Source organism: Melopsittacus undulatus, chromosome 9 (genome assembly GCF_012275295.1).
Source record: "Melopsittacus undulatus isolate bMelUnd1 chromosome 9, bMelUnd1.mat.Z, whole genome shotgun sequence".
Classification (NCBI taxonomy): Eukaryota; Metazoa; Chordata; class Aves; order Psittaciformes; family Psittaculidae; genus Melopsittacus; species Melopsittacus undulatus.
Window position 1 is genome coordinate 16,874,644 of NC_047535.1, and position 23,208 is coordinate 16,897,851.

Consider the following 23,208-nt stretch of genomic DNA (forward strand, 5'->3'; position numbering starts at 1 on the left):
GAAAAATGCTAGTAATTGCTAGCAAGTAACTGCTGAAATACCTAGTAAATACATTACAAGGTAGTCTAAACGTAGTTCTCTGTGTATATATGCTCCATGAAAAATTTCAGTATGATGCTAAGTGAGTTGCTTGGCCGCTTGTCTGGATTCGTTTAAAGTGAAAATAATATGTGTTTACTGTCAAGAAGTTCTCGGGTGACATTTTAACACTGTTGTTGTTAGTGATACAAAACAGCTCTTTGGAAAAGCACCTAATAGCTTATACATTTAAAGCTATTCACAAGAAAACACTGGGGAGAGATGTTACAAATCCCACCTTTCTGTGTTGGAAAGGTGAAGGAAGCATTGGTCTCTCAAGTTAGTTGTGCAGCACAGTACAGTGAATTGCAATGCACTTTCATCTTCTGCTTGTAGCTTTGCATTCTGCTTCTTTCTCCTTTTGATGCTCGAAAGCATTGATCATAATCCTTTCCTCTTTGAAGGATTCATTTAAGCTGCAGCCTGTAATTGTAACTCAGGCATATTGCTTTCCTGTTCAAAAGAAAAACCTATGTCCTGAATGTTTCATTAGTCTTTTCCCTGACAAAACAAACCCACACTGTTATGCACAGTTGATTCACTGATAGGCCTGAAATAGCATTATGATAAAGTAAAATGAAGGTTACTGGTGGCATTTTTAATAACGTGTCTATTTCCTATGTGACGCTTATTTCAGAATGATGTTTTCTTTCCCCTGAACTCTTCTTGAATGAATGCCGTTGGAGAAGTGAAGTCGTATGCTGATGGTTTATGCTGGTGAGCTGTGCTTCTGTAGGAATCAGAGTTCCATGGAACTGCACACTCAGCAAAGTCCAGCAGGGCTGAGAACACATCCTGAGAGCACCCAGCTTAGCTTGAGCTTTGCAATTAAAAGGTGCAGATCATCTTTCCTTATCTTTCATGGGAACTTCCAGTCTGCAAAGCTAATAAAAGAAGCAGACAGATGCTTTCTCCTGCTCCCTCAGAGGGCTTTTTAAATTTTTTTGGTATAATTTAAGTATAGCTGTATAATTTGTATAGATGCCTCTCAGAAGTGTGAACGAGGTAATAAATGGTAAGCAGTTCAGAGGGCACTGAGATAAATGCAGTGGGATGGACAGAACTACACTTTGAAATTGTCTTATTTTTCATAGCTGTAGGCTAAGAGAGCTCTTGTTCAAGTTACCTGCATTTGTCAGATACAGGAGGAAGTCAATGTGCAAATTACTTGACTTTCAGTAAAAGAGAATCAGTGTCATACTAGAGAAGAACATCTTAAGCAGGCTCAGGTAGCATAATCTACATTAGGCTTGTTTTCCTCTTTCTTCTCACCCCCCACTCCCACCTCCCTGGCCTTTTACCTCAGAAAAGGAAAGAAAAAACTAACAGGAATGCTACAAACCTTCACTGTATGAACAGAGTTCATATAACTGCATTAATGAAAACTGGCAAGTATGAAGTCCAAAGGACACCCACAAGCTCTGAAATGAAAGGGGTAGCAATCAGAAAAGCCATCTAAGATCTCGTAGTTTCAGCCAAAGAACGTAGTTATCTGAAAGAAACATGCTCCAAATAACTTGATTAACCAGAGCACTGCAGTTCTGAGTGTAACTCACTGTAGTATGGATTTGATGAAATATGAGAAACATTCACTCTGAAAAGGCCCTCTAAGAACGTTGACACACACTGGACATTCCAGCAGGATTATTACAGAACAGGTTTTGGAAAGAAGATAATGCCCCAGAATTCAGTCTGCCACATGAGAGCAGTGTAGATGTGATTGCTGCAGCTAAATTACCAGAGGATTTCAAAATGTTTTTAAAAGGTCTATATAATAAATTGCATATGTACTTTAATTCCTAAATATGAGGCCTATATTTATGCTTTGTGCTTTACAAACAGAAAAAAAAACTGTCTCCGCCGTGGCAAGCTCTCAGGCTCAGTAGCAGGGCACGATTGGAAGCTCACATCAATGGATTCGAGTGTGTATTTTGTGCTTCCACATCTTCAATGTTCACATCCTCACATTAGATCCAAGAGAATACCAGACCTTTTGTAGGGAATTTGGATCCTTTATAATATCTTCAAAATGAATAATCTCGTGACATTATGAGAATTGTCATGAAATTAGGCACTGAGATATTTTCATGTGTTCCTATGTAATGTCTATTATAGAGCTGCTGCTTTACTCTAAAGCTGGTTCTATGTTTAATGAACCTTCCTCACACGCCAGACAAGTCAGCAAAGCAGTCTTGTGATGGGTATGTCAGTAGCACTGCCTAGGAAAATGAAAAAAAAAATCTGTTTTTTTAACTAGCTCCTTTTTTCTTTTGCTAAGAGAAACATCTAAACTAATGAATTAGTCTTCCATTGAGAATAATTGAATTTATTGCAAACTATATATTTGTTCAATATAAAGTCGTTTTAGTAAATTCCCAGAATCAGTGCTATATTAGTACACTAGAACAGTTAGCAGTTGGACAGCTGAGGATTACTGAAACTAAGATTTAGAGATGCCCCTGCACTCCAGGCATTCTTAGAAGAATTATTCACTTCAGATACTGTTTAGGAGTATTTGCTGCTTGCTGGCATTTCTGGTTTAATTACTGGGGGTACATAATGTGCTTGGCAAAGCTGAAAGCTGTAGTGCCACATCCTGTTTCAGCAGCTTCCTGTGGTTTTAATTTATCTTAACCCATGTATTGATCAGCAGGATCTGCATTTATGACAGCAGATTTCTCTTCCAGTGTTCCATGACTTTAGAACACCTACAAGCTGTATGTCTTAGGAGTAATACCAACTGCACAAACTTTTATGAGCAGGTAAATAGCTCTTTACTATGTAAGCCTATACTGGACAATCCATGTTTATGCATTAAACTATTCAGATGAACACTGCTAGTAAAGCACAGAGTATTCCCTTTATTGTAGAAGACACTGTTTTGGTGCCATTTTAAAACTCTTGATCTGAGCATACTTAGACACAGCCTTGGCTTTAAGCTCCTGAATTGTCCCACCTGCTTTGTTTGAACAGCTGTCTGTGTATGGCATGGTTTTGCAGAAATCAGGGGGGCTCTTCATGGCTATCAAATCAAACATGTGTGTCAGCATTTACAGAATCCAAAGTTAAGCAGATGCCTTTGTATTAAAACCTGGACGTGAGCTGTGCAGGTAGGAGAGATTCGAATGTTTGGTTGCCTGTAGTGGGGTGGTGTTGGTATGTTGCTGCCCTGAGTGATCAGCGCTTTCTGTCGTCTTTGTTACAGCTTATCTTTGTCAGTTGTGCTTAAGCAGAACACACAGTTTCCTTGCTGTGTTTTCTGTACAAAGCCTCTTTAGACACAAAGAAAAGGGGGGAGGGAGGGAGAACTGTGAAACTGTACAATTGCCACTGTTGCTATGTGAAGTTTAAAAGCTTTCCAAAAGAGAGTAGTAGTACTTATGGCACTTGATAGAATTACAAAAATACTTATCAGTGGGTGAAATCTTTCCAAAAATAACTCATTTCCCTTGCACTTCTCACAGGATGGAACAGCCTTTCTTGCATTAGCACCAGATTGAAAAAAGCTGGGTCAGTTTTCCGCTGTTCTGCTTTAAAAATACTCTTTCAAATTCTATCCATTTGATAAAACTCCAGAGGAATGCCACAGATAGTCCAGAGGTGAACCGGGGCAGTAAAGAAGGTAATTACTTCACTTAGTTATACACGTATGTCGTCCAGAGAAAAAATGCTGTGAAAATATATGGAAGTTGAAAGAAACTATCAATTTATTTGACAGTCCTGTCCACCTGAAAGCACTCATTCCCTCCATGAGAAGCACTAATTCCTTTTTACAGGAGCTTGATGTTTTCAGTGAATTGCAGACAGGGAACTTATATAAAGGAGAGGGAGAGGGGAACATCATTCTTGCTGCTGCTGCACTGCATGGTTTCATCAGATCCCACTTAAATCAAGGTCATAATAAATTTTCTGGGGATAATAGCCTGTACTTCAAACCAGGCAGATAATTCCATTGTATGTTCAAATCCGTTTTGTGCAGAGATTATCACATTTCAGTAAATGTAGCTTGCTGTATATAGGAATCAGTTTGTGAACTAAGCCATTTCTCGCCACTTCTGTTCAGGGGATATATTGTTAATCAATTGTACTTTGAGGTGGTTGTTATTTGTATTAGATGTTCAACACCCAGAATATCTAATTCTTCACTGGTATTAAGAGGATTTATGATCTTTTTTTATCAGCCAGGACAGGCTGCTTTTTGGCTTTTATGAACTCAGGTTTTACTGGAACTGTAGAGGCTACAATCTGTGCTTTGTTTCAGCCCCCATTGTGATAAGGTAGACGATAGCCCTACCTCATTTGTACCACAGCCTCCTCACCAGCATGTTCTGTATTGCAGTGAGACCCTGGACTCAGAAGGAGAAAAAACTCAAGTGTTATTACTCCTGAGCAAAAATTACAGCTGCTTTTGGTGAGAATGTTCTGCCTTTGGTGATTTGTCACTGAGTTCAGTGCATTTTTTTGATCTTATCAAATCATTTCATGTAAGCCTTTCATTTGTGCTCAGGTAGCGTGTATCAGGACAAAATGCTAACTGCTGCCTCCAAGCAAAAATCAGGATAACAAGAGCCAGAGACACTTGACTCTAGTTCACCCATTCAGTCTTGTACAGGGATCGTAGCCCAAGACATTAACATACTCTTCATATGTTTTGTCTTAGAGTTTTTCAAATAGTCCACTTGAATGCAGATTTGGTAGTGGTATCAGGTGTTACGTGTTGTACCAGACCCTGCTGGGACTTGCACTTTTAAAACAATTACTCTTTTTAATAATTGAGGCCTGTGGTTCAGGACAGCTTTTGTCTTTTCGTAAGTGCTGCTGCTTCATGAGTTCCTTGTGGCCTATCAAAGCATTATGGTGAATGGTTGCGAATTTTGCCACTACAAAACAGTATTATTAGGATGGTTATGAATAAAAAACCCTATTCCTTTTTCATGTAAACAGGTTCATCATGAGCAGTCCAGCCTTTCACCTTTGTCCATTCCTGACTGAGTCTCAGCTCATTTTTCCTTACAGGGAGATTGCTGTTGTGTTATTTCTCATTTATACAGACATCCATACCAGTGACATCTGTATTAGTGCTCTTCACAAGTTTCAGTAGTTCAATACTGTTGCATTCTGTGAGGTCCTTGTCATTGGCTCGAGATTTCATTCAGCTACGAAAAAATATGTGATTCTGTGAGCTTCAGTTTGTCTCAGTGATGTTAACAGGTTAACAGGCTTGGCTTGTAAGTAGCATTCAGATCTTCTCAAATGGCAAAACTCAGGTCCTAAGGGGATTTTTGTACTGGCTTTTGTGCTACCACCACCAGCCCCTTCTTCAACATTTTCTTAATTACGTGACAGTGTAACAATTGTTCACTCCTCTATGGCTTCACATTTATAGTTTACTGAGACACTTCAGATTTGGATTTGGTCTGATAATGACTGTGAGGAAGATTACAATATACTTCCCAGGCGGCTTTCATGTAGCCTGGCTCAGTTCCTACTCAGGTACTATTTTAGTTTTAATTTTGCAGACAAAATCTAAACCATTGCATCTTCTTACTGCATTTTGGCATTTTGAAGGTCAGCTCACACATTTGTTGTCCACAAACTTTCCTTTTGATTTATGAATGTGCTAGTCTCCACATGGCAGGGCTACATGAACAGTGCAGAAGAAAACAAGAGGAAAAATATTTCCTTCGTACTATGTTCATGGCCAGGTTGGACAGAGCCCTGGGAGGCATGGTCTGGGGTGAGGCATCCTTGCCCATGATAGGGGGGTTGGAACTAGATGACCTTAAGGTCCTTTCCAACCCAAACTATTCTATGATTGTGTGTGAATTACTTGCTTTTATTAGGGGAGTAATTTCAAGACCAGTCAGTATCTGAAAAGAAATGTTACATTTTTTGACTATTCTGATTTTATTGATGTGGACACATTTTGGGAGAGACCAGCAAATGTGTCAGATCAGAGTGTAATGTATTTTATCTTTTTGTTAAGGAAATGCTATTAGCTGCATTCAGTGAGCTGTCAAACATGCCACCCGAAACTTTCACTTGGAAAATCATTTATGTTTACTGTGTTCTCATACATAAATATAACTGATTACCCAAGTATGAGATTTGTAGCAGTTGTAATAAAACCATAAGAATTTGTTACCTTCTGAACATAAGCTGTTGCTATCAGTGAAAGAAGTGCATTTCCGTTTGGCGTGGGAGTAATAGGGGCACATATGGAGAGTGAAGGGTGTCAATAAGGCTTTTTTTTACATGGATTGACTCTTCTGTTTTGTGTGTGAAGACCATGTTAAAATTGTTAAAACCAAATTCGTGAGTTCTTCATTCCTGCTTACTTCCTGCAAGCATGTTGGTACTGAGTACCATCAGAATCCAAGGGACTGAGACAGTCACAGTGAGGGCAGCAGAGATGTGTATCTTTATCCCTTGCCTTCACAGTGCATTTGTGTCAAGCCGTGTTACAAACCAAACTCCCAAGTGCAGTGAGCCTTTCCATAGTACGAGTGCAGGCATCCGTGAAAACTATCTTTTGTGTGGTGGCATTTTCTCTGAGAATGTAATTTTTTTTTCACTCGTGTTATTCCTTTGAACTCTGAATGAGCACTTTGGCTGAACTTGACAGAATTATATATTTGGAATTAAATGCCAGTGATTTCTTCTTTTTCCCATGCAGGATTTGTCCATAGGCATTTCAGACGGTGAGCACAGTAGACAGTAGGCTGTTTGCCATGGACAACAGGAGTGAGCATTTATTAGGGTTTTAGCCAACTTGCTCAAGGCTTATTTTCCATACACTGTGTGCAAGTCCCTTTGCTTTTACATGGCTGTTCCCACCCTAGGACCATGCTAATTAATTCCTACTATATTCTATAATTATTATGATTATCAGTACATTTTTATATATATGGAATTAAGTGCTATCTGACCTAATATCCAGGACATTCTTATCAGCATGTAGGCATCCTGACAACCTTAAAACATCCAGTCTGAAATCTGTGGCTTTTAAAATTTTCAAAACTTGTTTTTTATTTGCAGTATCAAGTGAGGAAAACCTTATTGCTTGTAAAGGGGAGCTTTGCTCTCGGGCATCTCAGACTGAACACTTTTAACAGCTACAGTTTTTTCCTTTTGGATAGATGCACATAACATGGTTGTCTTGCATCAGCCTCATTACTTAAACTGAGATGCCAGAGCAGCCATGATGATGCAAAAGGGCTGGGATATGCTGGCAGGCTTGCAGGCCTGTCAGAGTTCTGTCAAGGGAAGAGTCAGCAAAATTTGCTTTTTATTTTAAAGAATACTGTACTTTTTCAAGTGGACCTTTCTGTCCTCTAGTGTAGCTAAAATGCACATTCTTGTTCACTGGCCAAGGAGAGCTCATTTACAAGCAAAGAGGAATTAATTCCTTTTTAACTTTGTTGCTGTAGAAAGCCTAGCCAAACAAACATACCACACTGCATGTCTGAGTGCCATTTTTACAAGGGAGTTAAATGCCCAAATCACTTGATTTTTATAGATTTAATGCCTTATATATCCTTGATAATATTTCTTAGGTTGTTCAACAGGTTAACATTTTCTAGCTCAGAGTACATCACGTTCCAGATATAATGATCTTTATGGATGCCTCTTCTGTCTGAAATCTGTTTTCTTTGGAAAAAAAGGAACATCTGTTAACTTTATCATATGTCCTCAATTTCTATTCTCTGCTTTCAAGAATGGTGGGTGTAGTGGCTTTGAGACAATCCCTTTGCTTGAACAGGATATCAGACAGCTTCAGCAACAACTGGAACTTAAGCTTCATGTGATTTCAGAGGTCAGAACTAGCAACATCATTTTGAAAGCATGGAAAATATATGCATCTGTGGAGTATGTCTGTGTTTCAGTGCTTGTTTAATACATTGATAGGAAGTATCTCATTAAATTTAGTGAACTCTGGATGAAGGCTTCTGGTAAAAAATTCCCTAAATGAAGGAGTGCTCTGTATTTCCACTGTTGATGGAGCAGTGTGCCCCACAATAGACTTAGTTGTTTACTTTCTTTGATTTTTGTGGTCACTTACTAGTGTCTTGCTCTCTTCAGAATTTGCCATTTCCTCAAACAGAAATGGAGTCCTAAATTTGTTTGGCATTGTAGTTTTCCAGAGGCTTGTCCAAGTCTTCCATGCCCCATTGCTGTTTCTCATGAAGTCAACAGGAAGTTTGTGTCATTGGGAAAAGCAGGGTCTTGTTCTAAACCAAAGCATACGTGCTTTGGCATTTAGAGCAGAACAGAAATTGAAACGTGTCTGTAAAATATTTCTTTGCCAATCACAGATGGATGTGTGTTTACTACAGTGGAGACCAGGTAGAGGAACAGTGAAACAAAATCAGAATCTAGCAGGTTACTTGCCTGCACAGTGCAGAGCAGTAGAAGAAGGGAGTCAGGCTGCCTTTAGCGCAAGACAGTACAGTCCTTAGATGTGACTCTAGATGTCATCCTTATCTATTGTGTCATGTTGGCAGCCAGCACAGCAAGAAAAGGTAGATGCTTGAAAGTTGGAGCAGAAAAAAGAACTACCTGCAACACAATGTAACCTTTGCTATTGGTACTTTAAAACTATGAGAAGATGCCAAAGAAACCCTTTGCAGCAAAGGAATCAATTAAATTGACAAAAAGCAACAGGGTATGAAAATGCATGTGGTATGCAAAGTTCAAAATGAATGGCTTATTTACGACTTCAGCTGGTTTAGTACAGCATTTTGCCCAACTTCAAATTGTTCTGAAAAGGATTAGATATAATTAATGCTGTATGACCTGCTTTTTCCTTCTTTTCAAAGAATGTAGAGCTGTACATCTAATGAGGACCCCTGAAAGGACTATTATGTCCAATTGTCTCAATTATGCAAATAACGTTGATATTTTAGCAGAAGGGAGGGAATACTTCAAATTAAAAGTTTGAGCTCCTGCTCCAGCATTTCTGCAGTGCCGGCACTTTTACAGCAAGTACATCCACTTTTTGAAAAGAGGAAAGGAGGTTTAACAAATTGGAGATTTGGGCACTATCAAAGTAGATTTGTTGTGCCTTGTTCCACCATGAGATGAAAATACCCTCTGGGCAGGGAGATGGGTCATGAGACTTCTAAAGGATTACCTTCAAAGGGAGTCATGAGATTGGTTTGAACAAAGAAGCTGCTCACATGCTTATCATATGAGATTCTCTTCTTAAAGTGGTGAAAACCCATCTCCTTGGGAATTCTCATGAACTTAAGAGAGACTGGAAGTCCTCACAGTAAGATGAATGAGAAGTCTGAACAATAAACAGAAGGATGGGACAGAAGCTCAGAGTTAAATGCAGTTTATTTATTCTAGATGTAATTCATCCTCCCAAACTCTGAAACCCTTCCAGTGACAAGCAGGTAGGACATTATTTTAAATTATTTTTCGTTTCACTCCTGATTATCTTCTGCTTTGCTGCCTTCTTTTGCGTCGATATGCATAATTGAAATTTGTACTGGAGAGCTGTATAGTGACCTGCAGTTGATTGGAGAAAGGTAATGCAGTTGAAATGACAATGTTGTGGTTAGACTGCTTCCTAGGCTTCTCATTTATTTTGAAAGGGGTGAAATCTGAGATGCTAATTGTAAAAAGACAAATTGAGTTTTCAAGGCCAAGGAAGGTGTGTCAAAGCATTTCAAAATTAGGATATTGCTTGGATAAGATATCTAATAAGATGATGAAATGCTGGCAGAGAGATGAGGTGATATATCTTATGTATTTCAGTGTTTTGAATGCTAATTTAGACCTACCTCTAGCAGATAGGGATGGAATTATGGGGTTATTTTTCCTTCTGAAAGTTGGGACTTGGCTTTATTTTGGTGTTGTTTTCAGTTTTCAAAATTAGCCAGTACTACTTTCTGGAGTTTGCTTTTGTCAACCAGCCTTCTGCTAAGCAAGTATCTTTCTGTATGTGTTCCCAATCAAGTTTATAAAGGTCTGATGGTAGGTCAGGAATTAGGGAAGTCTTGGAACAGAAAAAGGCATAATTTATGGTGGTAGTCTTTCCTTACCCCAGTGAGGCTTGCCAGTAACAGGTTTTTCCCACTGAAAGTCTAACAGCTGCCTCATCGCATTTATATCGGCAATGCTGCTGTTGTCATTTGGAATACTGCGATTCTGCTATAATGCAAGCGGAGCTCCAAGATGATAAATCTCTGTGAAAACTCCCTCACCAAGATCCAACCTCTAAGATCACAGAGTATTCACATACCCATTTTTCAAATGACTGAGAGCCAAGAAAGCTCAGTTTGGCCCCTTGCTACCCACCAGCTTTTCAAGTCACAACTCCAAAGAATGATGCTCCATAACACTCCTCTCATTTTTCCTCCTCCTGCTGTGGTGCAGCTGGGGTCTTGAGGATGGACATCTCAGCTCCAAGAGGGCATATCCCTGTATTCCCCTGTCAAGCAAGAGACAGCCGTGATCACTGCTTCTGGCCTGCTCAAGTCTTTTCTAACTCCCCTCATTCAGGTTTTAAAATTTGTCTTCCCCACATTTGATAGTGGTTTGAATCCAGCAAACTGAAACCTTTATCATAATTTCTCTCCACTGTCATTTTAATTCAAATGGCAGACTGTAGCTAACATTCTATGTTAATGAGTTATAAATCATATTTGACACCTCTAAATAATAGTGTCTCTTAGAACAAGCAGAGTGTTTGCTGTGTTGTTTCCTGATTGTATTAAGATCTGTTGAAGCTAGAACAATGTGTTGCACACCATAAGAAACAGTCCAGGAACATCGCTGGAGACACCGTTGGCTAATTCTGTGGTGCCTATTCATGCTGTTTAGTGACAGCTTCAAGTGCTTCAGATGCCTAAAGATTGAAAAGAAGATTAACCAAATTGTCTGAAAACAGTGCATATCTACAAAGTCATTTGAAATCTCTGGTTGCCCTCACCCTTTGGAATTATGTCAGTCCTGAAGGACTCAAGTTTTCATGACGTTCTGAATGAGTGTTGGGAGCTTTGAGATATATTATACAGTATTTTAAACATGCATATTTGGTGTCTCCAGGGAATAATTTAACCCTTGAGTTCCAATGCTTTCATAATGATTTCGAAGAGATTATAAGGAATAATTTTGTGCAAACTTTGCAGCCTGAGAATTAAATTAATTGGAAATTGTTTCTTTTGAAAATGACAGAAAGCAGCAGGGTATAAAAATGTGGCTGTTTGTGGTATATTCTGTTAAATGTTATGTGTTAGCCAGTGGCTGGAAAAGAATTGCATTCCAGAATGTCAGATTATCCATGGCAAGTTGCACATTTTCAACAGCTCAAACTGTTTAACAGAATTCTACCTGGAGAATCTTCCTTTCAGGAAAGCTGCCTGTACTGTAAACTAGTGTTAATTTCTTGAGGAACACATTGGCTGACTCATATATTACAGATATAGTTGCAAAAAGTATTCATAGTGACAGAAGGCAGAAGAAAGACTAAATACTCGTGCTGTCTTTTCTCAACATGTATATTTGCTTAGCATCTCCAGACTTCAGAGTCTTCAGATATATGCTTATATTGTATTATATTGTGAATATAAACATTTTACTTTGTAGTAATTTCCAAGTGTGTTTAATTAGCATGCCTGGAAGTGTACCTTAAATAGTGACTTGCTTTCACCAGGTTTTGAAAATGGCAGTATAATAGATTCTCCAAGCCTAGCAGCTCAGTGCACTCTGCACTTCAAGTTTTTCTAATTCAAACCAAATCTCACAGATAACATCTCACACAACATGCAGTCATCCCCTAAAAATGCCTTTCATTCATGGTTTGCCCTATTTTCCACAGAGAAATGTTTGTAAGGCTTTACTCTGTAATCTCACATCTTACAGGAAAAATCAATCCAAAGTTTTATAGATGTTATGGCTGAGCTAGAGACTTGTAAGCTCTTATATAAAATTTGTAACCTCTTTTCCAAACAGCACATTCTTGATCATTTCTATGCTAATAGTCATTATTCTTACTAATGTGGACTCGAATGGCCCAGATCTCTCAAAGATAGAGGCAGTATTCTAGTCCAAGTCAATGGTTTTTGCATCTGCATCATTTAGTGCAGGTTAGTCTTTACATGTATAATTAACACAAAATGACACCGTTTTCTGGTTTTGTAATGAGGGAAGTACTTTGTTATGTTGGTTACAATTTTGTAGAACTGATGAATTTCACACAGGAAGATCTGCTGTTGAGGGTGTTGAATCACATGGGGTGTCATGATAATAGTATCTTTCTATTTTGTGTCAGAATAGCCTGTATTAAAGGGTCATAGTTAAGAGCAGTTTAAGAGAAACATCCCACATGCATATTATGTGGAAGCATTCTGACTTTCTTTAAAACCATATCTAGCAGAGATTGTTTATGTTAGACAGGGTAGGCAATTGTTACAGAACAAAAATCATTCCTGAGCCTTGTCAGAGCTATATACCAGAATCATCTTGTATCTTCAAATGAGATTTATTAACAAATTAGTACATGGAGGAGATGAGCAATTACCAGCCTGCTTTGGCTGCTTTCTGTGTCTCCCTCTTCATCCACTCTGCTATCCTGGGCCTCTTGAGATAGGTTGCTTGTGGGCAGAGATGACCCCTCTAAGCGTAGATAAAGTTGCTCAACACTTCCATCTTGGTTTATGTTTGTTAGAACTCAGATGTGATTTAAGAACTTCGAGTAAAACTGGCCACATAGAGCATCTACAGGCTGAAAGGTTTTATGGGGAAAAAAAATCCAATGACAGATGTCAGAAAGTTCAGGTACATACTTGTGTTCCACATCTCCCTAGCAATTGGAATAGAAGGGCTCAAGTCAAGAGAAGGAAGTGGCAAGTTAATAACAGAACTGGAATATGTAACAAATAGGAATTTTACGTTATTGTTATCTTAAATAACATTTTCCCTAAAATTTGGTACCATAAGGGCTGGGGCTAAGCTATTGCAGGACTGGCTTTTGCTACCTTAAAATGTGGTAGGTGCAGTGTGTAACTCAGGCAGTGAGCTGATTCCTGCATTCCACACAAAAAAACCCCAAAACGTTCTCCACTGCAGAACTACCGAAGGTCTGTTCTTCCCAGGCCAGCACTGAGGCAAGCTGTCCTGCAGTGTGTATTAGATGGTTGTTTAATTTCTTTGTTTTAGTGCTTTAGCTGTACAGTTACGCTGCTGCTGAGCAGTGCACAAGCAGCTGCGCCTGCCTTTCAGTAGTGTGTCTGAGCTTGTCCAGCACACCTCAGTGATGTGCCTCCATCGACTTTGTGCTGGAGCTGGGTATATCCAGTCATGTCAGAGCAAGCCAGGTCTGCTGGGGTGTAGAGGCTATAGCTGTTTTTCACATTTCTAAGCCTCTGGGGAAGAGCTGTGTATCTCTAAGTGATGCAGCGCAATTGTGTTAACTTTGAAAAGAGCCTGCAACTTTGTTTTGTAGACTGTCTCCCTAAGTTAATGAGTGTGGAGAGAAAATCACTCCTCTTGTTTCGGTGGATGTTTGCTGTGTGCCTCACCAGCAGGCCAGGAACACAAAGCAAAATGAAGGCACGAAAACTCATTACAGCTCTCCGTGCAACGTGACACTACTTACTGGTTTCCACAGCAGCAGCAGGAGTGTTTTCTGGCATCAGTTTGAAATAACAGCATTGCTTACTGCCATCCTGCCTGTTGTGTGTTAGACTTAGCCATAGAGTAGATAGTTCCCTGAAAAAGTTGATACAAGAACACAGATTCAAGTTGAACCATATGAAAAATACAGTGGGATAAGAATAAGAATTGTCATGAGGAAATAATCTGTATTTGAAATAATCCTATGAATATTACACGTCCCTTCTTGATGCTATATTTATTAGCAAACAGTATAAGAGATCTGCTTTCTGTTTGATATTGTTTGGTACTTTATATTCTAATAAGAATCATAGAGCAGTAACTGGTTTTGATACAACACTTGCAAACAGGGGGTTTGGAAATTTAGTTTAGATTCACAGGCAGTTCACCACCTTCTGTGGTTGAGGACATTGTTCATGGGTCTGGCTCCCTAGTGGCATAACGCACATTCAAAATAGCACTGTGGGGGTTTGCCCTGTATATCTTAGTAATGAACAGCCTTTCAGTAAAATCTTACCAGTACGTGAATGGCTGCAAAGTTGCCTGTTAACATCCTTCACATAGTTCAAAGTATTTTTCTCCAAGCAAAAACACTGTTACTGGGAGGACAGTTGTTCGGGATAGAACTGATCACCTAAAGGGTTCATCAGTTGGAGAAACTGTTCCATCAGAGTGAAGAGTGATGGGTAATGTAATTGGGATGTTGCATTTAAAGGCAGCACAAAATAGAAATCTTTCTAGTCTGAGTTTTCAAGTTTCAGGTAACAGGGATTCTGTTGATGCAGTGATTTTTCTTTTCCCCAACTGTTTATTGGGCAATTCTTTGTTTTCTCTCAAGTAACATTAACTGGATATGATTACCTACATGGTATTTATAGAAATCTGTGGACTTTTTTACACAGTGAATGGTCTTGTGCACACACCATGCACGTGCTCATGGTTTGTATTCTGTTCCACTTCCAGATTACTTCTGTTACTATCTTATCAAAACAAACATCTCTTTGCTCCAATCTGGCATAAATGCCCCAGTTTAATCCTGTAGAGCATTCTAATTAAGTAATTGAGAACACAATTGAGATCTGACTTCCCTGATGTTACCACCTTTTGCAGCAGACTGTAAGCTAAGGGAGGATTACCAGGAAATGTTGGTGAGATGGTGTGAACAGGGCTACAGCTGAATGTCTCCATAACTGACAGTAAACTACAGCATAACAACCTGTTGGTGAAAATAATGTGTATTATTATAGAGATGGGAGCTCTGCTGCCCAGCCAGTTCCACTTTTGCATTATTTTATGCTTGATTTAGTCTGAACAGCTTTGTCAAACGTTGTATTATGCATGAGACACAGTCATTTGGTCCCCTGCCTATTCCCCCATTGCATCTGTGTGCCAGGCACTGCTGTGTGCAATCCCTGTATGTGGCTCCATGCAGCAAGCACTGCTGTTCACATGCCTGCTTTGCTGACATGCTGTGCTGGATACTGGCAGAGCCTCATTGAGTGCAGCAGTGGGGGAGGCTGTGCCTCAGTTGTCCTGCAGTGCATGCTCTCTAGATGCAAGGTAAGGCCAAAGCCCCATCCCATCCTGTGACCAAGTCAAGCATGCCAAGCTATCCAGTAGAGACATGTGTCCCTGTTGCATGGAGCATCTATCCTTGGGGATCATGTCAGTTGAGTGGGATGACTGCATTGGCTTTAAGTCTGGCTGAGTTGAAGCTTTGGATGTACTCCAGTGACACTACAACTCTCACCCCTACCCCTTTTCACTCCCCAAATTCTTTCACTTTCTTTGGTGGTAGTTTTATCATGGTTATCCACAGACACTACTGCCTCTATCCTGCCGAGGTGTATGACAACTGAAATTCACAGTTGCTGGTGGCACAATGGCAGGTAAGAGTTTGTAGCATGACACTTCCAGTGGCTTTGCTCTTCTGTGTTGATTCCCACCCTGGATTTTCACTGCAGGTGCATCAGTGCAGAGCCCACCTGCTGCTCAGAGATGTGGGATTTCTGTTGATATAGGCTGAAATTAGGGCCCAGTATGTGTTCATCGAATGGTTGGTTGTATATGAAGTAAAATACATGTAATGGCAATTTAGCAGCAAACTGGAATTCTTTATGTTTGGTGGTGAGAGAAAATTTTCTCTTCAGTTGCTGCATGTCTGCAGCCCTAGATACACATGTTTCTCAGCAAATTGTGTGGTGTGTGATAGTAAGAGGACAACTGTTTTTTTTATTAATGGCTGTGTTAGAAACTATTTGTTTAGGGTCTTGATTTTATTGACTTATGATTTACAAACCAACACCACTGATTTCCATTCCTTTCTGCCGGAGGATACCTTCTTTTAATGCTAAAGAGAACTAACAGATCCATAATAATTAAGGAATGTGACCAGCAGGTTGAAGTAGGTGATCCTGCCCCTCTACTCTGCTCTTGTGAGACCTCACTTGGAGTATTGTGTGCAGTTCTGGTGTCCTCAACATAAAAAAGACATGGAACTGTTGGAACAAGTTCAGAGGAGGGCCACAAGGATGATCAGGGGCCTGGAGCACCTCTCATATGAAGATAGGCTGAGAAAGTTGGGGCTGTTCAGCCTGGAGAAGAGAAGGCTGCATGGAGACCTCATAGCAGCCTTCCAGTATCTGAAGGGAGACTGTAGGAATGCTGGGGAAGGACTATTCCATAGGGACTTTAGTGACAGGACAAGGGGTAATGAGTTAAAACTTAAACAGAGGAAGTTCAGATTGGATATAAGGAAGAAATTCTTTACTGTAAGGGTGGTGAGACACTGGAACAGGTTGTCCAAGGAAGCTGTGAATGCTCCATCCCTGGCAGTGTTCAAGACCAGGTTGGATGAAGCCTTGGGTGATATGGTTTAGTGTGAGGTGTCCCTGCCCATGGCAGGGGGGTTGGAACTAGATGATCTTGAGGTCCTTTCCAACCCTAACTATTCTATGATTCTATAAAGTCAGTATTAATTAATGCTGCTTCTTGGCAATGTACTGATTTCTGGGCTGCAGACCAAGATTCAGCAGTGGTTTTGTTTTTATCATAATTTAAGAGATCCATTGTTAGTTTTCATAAAGGAGAAAAAATATGCCACTGAGCATCTGAAATGTGTTATTTCAAAAGTAGATTCTGATTAGTGCATGCAGGATTTACTGTGATGAGCAGGGTTGAACTACACCACAATCAGCAAGTTAGGATCTTAATTTTTTGTGGTTCTTCAATGTAAATGGAAAACGTGCAGTGATTTTTAGTACCATAATCTTGCTGCCAGCAGCTATTTGTCTGTCAGCCTAATACTCCCACTGGCTGTTGATCTGAATTCTGTAGCTGCTCTGTCATAGTTCTTTAACAATTCATCCATTCCAACAAGGCTTATTTTTTTCAAACTCACAAGAGTCAGTGTTCATACTTACATTTGTCCTCAAGAAAACAAATAGATTTTAATCCAGAGAGAGAAGGGTACAGAATCTCTATCAAATAAGTGGGGAAAGTGCTCATTTTCTGACAGTGAATGTTTCTGCTCAAGTATTTGCACTGGATTATAGCAAAGCTTTGGTTAAGCAGATTAAATAGACAAAGCAGTGAAACTTCAAAGGCTGCCCAAATGTGCTGAGGTTTTATTTCCCTGGTCTGTAATGCCTGCTTTTGCCTTCGTCTCATTAGCACAGAAAAATAAGCCAGTAGAATATAATGTATTGTGCAACTGTAGTGCCTGTAGTGACTTATTTCTAGCAGGGTTTTTAGGTATTTCAAAGCTCATTTTAGATACCAAGAGGCAAAAGCTTCTCTCCAAGCACAGATACCTTTAAGCCTGTGACTTCATACAGGGGTTAATTTACTGGTTTTACTTGAAGCACCAAAAATAGCAAAGGAAAATGTCCTTTGGTGAGCTGTGAGGAATAAGGTAAAGCAGTTAAATGTGCAGCATCTGTTACCATTTATATTTGAAAAGTGTTTCCTGCACTGTGGGATTGATTTGGGCATTGGTGTCACTTGGTCAAGGACTTACTAGAGGCCATGCAAAAGTTTAAAGTTTTATCAGAGGGAAAATAGTGAATATGTTTCAAATATAGAAAATAATAATAAACCTAAATCAATTAAAAATCAGTTTAAAAATAAAAATCCAGAAATTAAGAAGCAAGTGATGTAATCTCTGGAACAGGTTCCTGTTAAGCTCATTTTATAACATTAAAGGTCATTAGCTGGTATGGTGTGTTTAAGCACATGTAAGGACATTGGATATAGTTGTCAAACAACAGTGAATTTGGTCACTGAGTGGTTTTGGATTAGTTTTGAAAAAACAGTGTATTTCCAATCGAATAGACTATTTTTTTTCTCTCTGAACATTTTTGAACAGCCTGAATACCTTTAAATTAGCAAATCTGGTTCTGAATAGGTAAATGGCATCTCTTGGATATAAGCACCCAGCTCTACATACCACAGTGCTTCATGGATCTCCCTGTCTTGAGTGTTTTCTGTATGTTTCTAGAGGTGCACCTCAGTAACTATACTGATGTTATGCTAAAGTATTTTCTGTGCTCTGTTTCTAACAATAATATTGCTGAAACTTGTCATTTCATAAAAGCCTTGCCAGAGAGTATATAGAAAAAAAACCTAAATATTTTGAGGGATAAAGTCTCTTTAGGCTCATTTGAAGAAGGAATGTCTGGAGTCAAGACAGGAAAGCTGACTAAGTCACAAGGCCTTTAGATACTGAATTTAATATTCCCTTCCTTCAAACTTTGCTACATGATCAAGGTCTTTATGCTAAATACCTGAAATTCATGCCTTGTCATTCAGGCCCCAAGTAGCAGTGTAAGCTTTGTCTGATGAGTTCTGAACTCTTCCTCACTCTGTGGTGCTATGGGCTCAAAACGTCTCTTTTCGCAATGAAATGAGGTGGTTCTGCCTTGAGGGAATCAGTAAATGCACTACAGTGAGAGCAGAAGTGCAGCATCTGCCAGAGCACTGGGACAATCAAGGCATTCTCGCTCAGAGGCACCTGGAAGAGGCAAGCGTTTTCATACCTGGACAGATCAGGGACAGCTTTTTCATGCAGTGGAAGCCTAGGTTTGAAATATATTTGAAGTTATTTGCAATTAGGGAACTTCAGGTAGTCTCCTATTATTTCAGACATAATGGAGAAAACTAAGAAGCCAGACAGGAGCTAACAAGTCAACAGACAAAGGAACTTCAGAGACAGCTCTTGCTTTACACAAGAGAAAAAGATGAATTACCACACCCTCTGTTTGGCATGCTGCAAACTGTGCAGCACTCGGGGGCTAGTCTAGTCTCGAAGCTATTACCACATGGCCTGACAGAGCACTCCTCCAGATCTGCAGCTGACCTTCTTAAGCCAGGAAATCAACAAGGTTTTTAGTTCTTTCTCTAGGAAAAGCCCCTCCCTGTCACTGAAGGCTCCCTGAAAGTTCTCGTGCCATTTTTAACTTTTCTCTTTGCAAAAATGTTATTTCACTTCCACAGAGGAAACTAAAGCAAAACATATATTTGCTTACTACATGAAAAATTAAGACACAATTCCAATGCAAACTCAGAAACAGCAGCTTTTCTCAGCAAGGCCAAGTTACCAGTGTCATCAAAATCGTGAGTGGTTTTTAACATTTTTCATTAATTCCTTTAACTTTTCTATATTCACCGCTGAATGTTGGTTGTTTATTGCAGTCATGATGATGCTTTGCCTTGTTGATGGCTGCAGGGACAGAGAAGGCCTGGGGCCTGCAAGTAAGAAGCTATGGGAAACTGGCCTGCAGCCATTTCTGAACTCCCTTTCTTCAGCGTTCCCAAGCTCAGCTGGACTGCACTTCTGCAAAAGGCTTCCGAACTGCATTGCACAGATCTGTGATTTTGTTCTAGCTTGCCTACACATCGTTGTTTTTGAAATGGCTGTGAACTTGCTCTAATTTCTGGTTTGTAATCACAGAATAGGCCAACACAATTTTATATTGTCTTCAAGGCTGGTTTCTTCTTCATGGCAGATACACCATGCCTAAAGAGTTTGCACTTTTTCTGTCAAATGGTCTTTAAACTTAAGGAATGCTTCATCCTGAAACATCTCTCATTAAGAGTAGGATGCCTTCAGAATGACTGGAACTCGATTCACAACCAGGAAAAGTTATTTTGAGATGACTTTTGATCAAACAGGGAAAGTTTCTGGGAAGTGATTTCTGTGTACACAGAACAATACTAAAATATTATTTAGAGTAAATACTGTTCATCTGTTTATGTCACAATTCATACTGGTTTCCTGTACTACTTTGAGTTCATTTACTGTACACTAAAATAGGAAGAAGCAGCTGTATTTTGGGTAAACATTGTAATTTCATTACAGCATCTTTGTGTTTTTACACACGTTTGAGATTTGAATTTTATCCCATGGAAAATTCACATCACCTACTTGCTGCATGAGTAAACATATGTTTAAATGTGATTTAATGAATTTGGTGCTTGTTTTTAAAAACTGTAGCTGAAAATATAAGGCAGATGTTACTGTACCTCCCACACAGAAATATTTCAGTGTGTTCCTTCTTTTTTTTTTCTTCCATTTAAGGGTCAAAAGGCTTGGATAGAGAAGACCTTTTGTAAAAGAGAATGCATCTACGTACTTGCCAACAACAAAGACCCTAGCAGGTAACATTTGAAATTTTTGTTTTGGCCAACAGAAAAAGTTAATACTGAAGAAACTGGACTCGATTTTATATTAGACATGTGAAACTGAGACCCGGCTTACTCACTGCCCTTAAAGGGAGGTGGTGGAGCAACAAAAGTGCAAGATGTGCTTACACTCAGATCTGGGCAGAGCCATAGGACATGTCATACAGATGATAAGGCTGGGCAGCAGGAGCAGCACTGAGTCGTTACTTCCTGGGTTTGCGAACCAGAACATAAATTCATAGTGAATTCTGAAATCAAGAGTGAAATAACGTGCCCTGTGAAGTAAGTGGTACCATTCTTCACAGTTGCTAAGACACTGCCACTAACAATACTATAGAAGGGGGACTGCAATTCTTAGTCCAAATACTAGTATTACTGCCACCGCATTGACTAGCTAAACTGTGGTCCAGCTTGTTTGGGTGACATTAACAGTTTATATCACATGCTAGCTGTCACCTCTAAGTAAGAAACAGGTGGTTGCCACTCTTGTTCTGCATTCTTGCTCCTTCCCTGTCCTTCAGCCTAGAACAGCTTTCCAGTGTATAACAGAAGTGAAATTTTTAATCTTTGTTTGGTAAGAAACACTGGTGACTTGGTAATTCTGCACATGTGTGTATGCAAATACAAAGCATATGACTTAGAAGAGGTATTTCTATGATTCATGCAGAGCAAGGCATGGTCAGTTGAAAATCTGATTTCTGTTTTGTTTTGCTTTGTTTTAAATCAACATTCAATATTGAAGATACTCTAATCAAAGTCTTACTAACTTACAGGTGCTGCTGTGGCCAGCTCATCAATCAACATATTCCACCTCCTCCAAGTATAACAGCTAATAAAAATGGAGAAGAAACAAAGCAAGTGGAAGCTCAGCCAGAGAAGTGGTCTGTCAGTAAACACACCCAGACATACCCAACTGATGCCTATGGAAACCTTGAATTCCAGGGAGGAGGACATTCAAATAAGGCCATGGTAAGAAGCGTACAGTACACAAAGGTATTCATCGGATATGTTAGCTGAATAGACATGGGTCAGGATTCCAGCTCACTCAGTGCGTTATCCATTGAAATCAAAGGAGGTCTCTTTGCTGACTCAGAGTCAAGATGCTCAAAGAGAGGAAAAGAGAGAAAACGCAAGAAAAAAATACTACCTACTTAGAAACACCTTACAATGTCTTGATGAAACGGTTTCATTGAAGTTACTGTCAATAAATATCAGCTAAGGAGGCAGGTGCATGTATTAGTGCCCAAGATTCCATCTGTTTGTATTAGATTTGTGGGGCAAAGAACCCAGCATGGACAGAGATAATTTTTTCTAAGGTTTGAAATCTAATACTAGTAGAAATTTGATTTCCTGACAGAGCTGGGAAGTGGACTGCTGAGTTTTCTTAGCAGTGAAAGTGACAGCAAGTCAAGCTTCTGAAAACAAATTTTGTTTTGCTTCTCTTCTGAACAGATCCAAACCTCGATTTGTTTCTTTGCCCATTTGCTTTCTTGTTTCTCTACTGGGACTGCCACTTGAGACAAGCACACTGCAAAAAATTGTCCAGAATGTATCAGAGAGGTTGGGGGGTTTTGATGGTGGTTTGTTTGGTTTTAAAGTGGAAATTATATATATGAGTTTATTTCATCATATTCTTTGAGCAGTAGATTGAAATGAAAAAATCAGTGGTGGAACTAAACTAAGAAGAATGCCAATCATTGCTACAGAGACAGAAATAGGTACATCAACAGCAGGTGGGATAAAATGTAGCATAAGCCTCCTATTTGTTGTGAAGGTCATTGCTTCTCCCTCGCAGTCAAACCGGAGGTTTTAGGAGCAATACAAAACACCTGCCAGTCATTTGAAGTAGGTGGCTTCCTACAATGCAGATCTGTAATAAGAGTTTAGGATCACTTGATTGTAGTTGAGTTTGCAGGCAAAGAAAGGAAAATGGTGCTTTGAAAATTCATGAAGTGAATTCTCAATAGCGAAGTGAAAGTTTTCAACATGTTTTTTCTAATCAGGAGCAGCATAGAAAATTAATATGTTGCTTAAAAATTGTAAAACTTTCTTCATGACAGAAGGCTTAATAGAACCATTCTGTGCTCAATGTGGCTGTTACACATTGCTCTTTGCAGTATATCCGTGTGTCATATGACACTAAACCAGATTCTCTGCTGCATCTCATGGTGAAAGACTGGCAACTGGAACTGCCCAAACTCTTAATCTCTGTCCATGGAGGCCTCCAGAACTTTGAAATGCAACCTAAATTAAAGCAAGTGTTTGGAAAAGGTCTGATAAAGGCTGCCATGACCACAGGAGCTTGGATTTTCACTGGAGGTGTTAGTACAGGTAGGCAATTACCATCACTTCTGGTTTACTTCAGAATTCATTGATGTTTCTTCACTAATCTTTCCCACAGGCAGATTTAAGTCTACATGAACGAGTCATTAGCCATTAGGCCAAAAAAGGAGCATTGTAATCATTTGTGTAAACCTCCTGCCCAGCCCGTTACATTTTCCTGGGTCAGTATTGGTTTGCATTGCTTAGTGCTTACTCTGAAAAAAACTAATTCTCAGCTTTGGTTTCAGTAGCAAGGACTTTACCACTAGTTGTAATACATTTTTTCAGTAGTTAGTTATTCTTGTATCCATGAAGTCTCCCACTCCAAATTTGCCTGGCTTTGCCTTCTTACTGTTGTTTTGTGTGAAGAACTTTCTGTGTTTTCTGAGCATGCTTTCATGTGCACCACTTTTGTCAGACTGCACAGGCCGAGTTCCATAAAACTCTCACACTACTCATGTTTTCCAGCCCTTCAGTCATCATCACACCTCTGCCTTGAATGCT

General features: G+C 39.5%; 1 protein-coding gene across 1 annotated transcript in view; it reads left to right on the forward strand.

Moving 5' to 3' along the window:
* The window catches only part of TRPM1 (transient receptor potential cation channel subfamily M member 1), a 76,148-nt gene that overhangs the window by 11,301 nt on the left and 41,639 nt on the right, over positions 1 to 23,208 (forward strand). Inside the window, exons 2-4 of the mRNA XM_034066176.1 lie at positions 20,279 to 20,358; positions 21,156 to 21,351; positions 22,500 to 22,713. Coding sequence (XP_033922067.1) covers positions 20,279 to 20,358; positions 21,156 to 21,351; positions 22,500 to 22,713 — 490 coding nt within the window. The remainder of the gene's footprint in view (positions 1 to 20,278; positions 20,359 to 21,155; positions 21,352 to 22,499; positions 22,714 to 23,208) is intronic.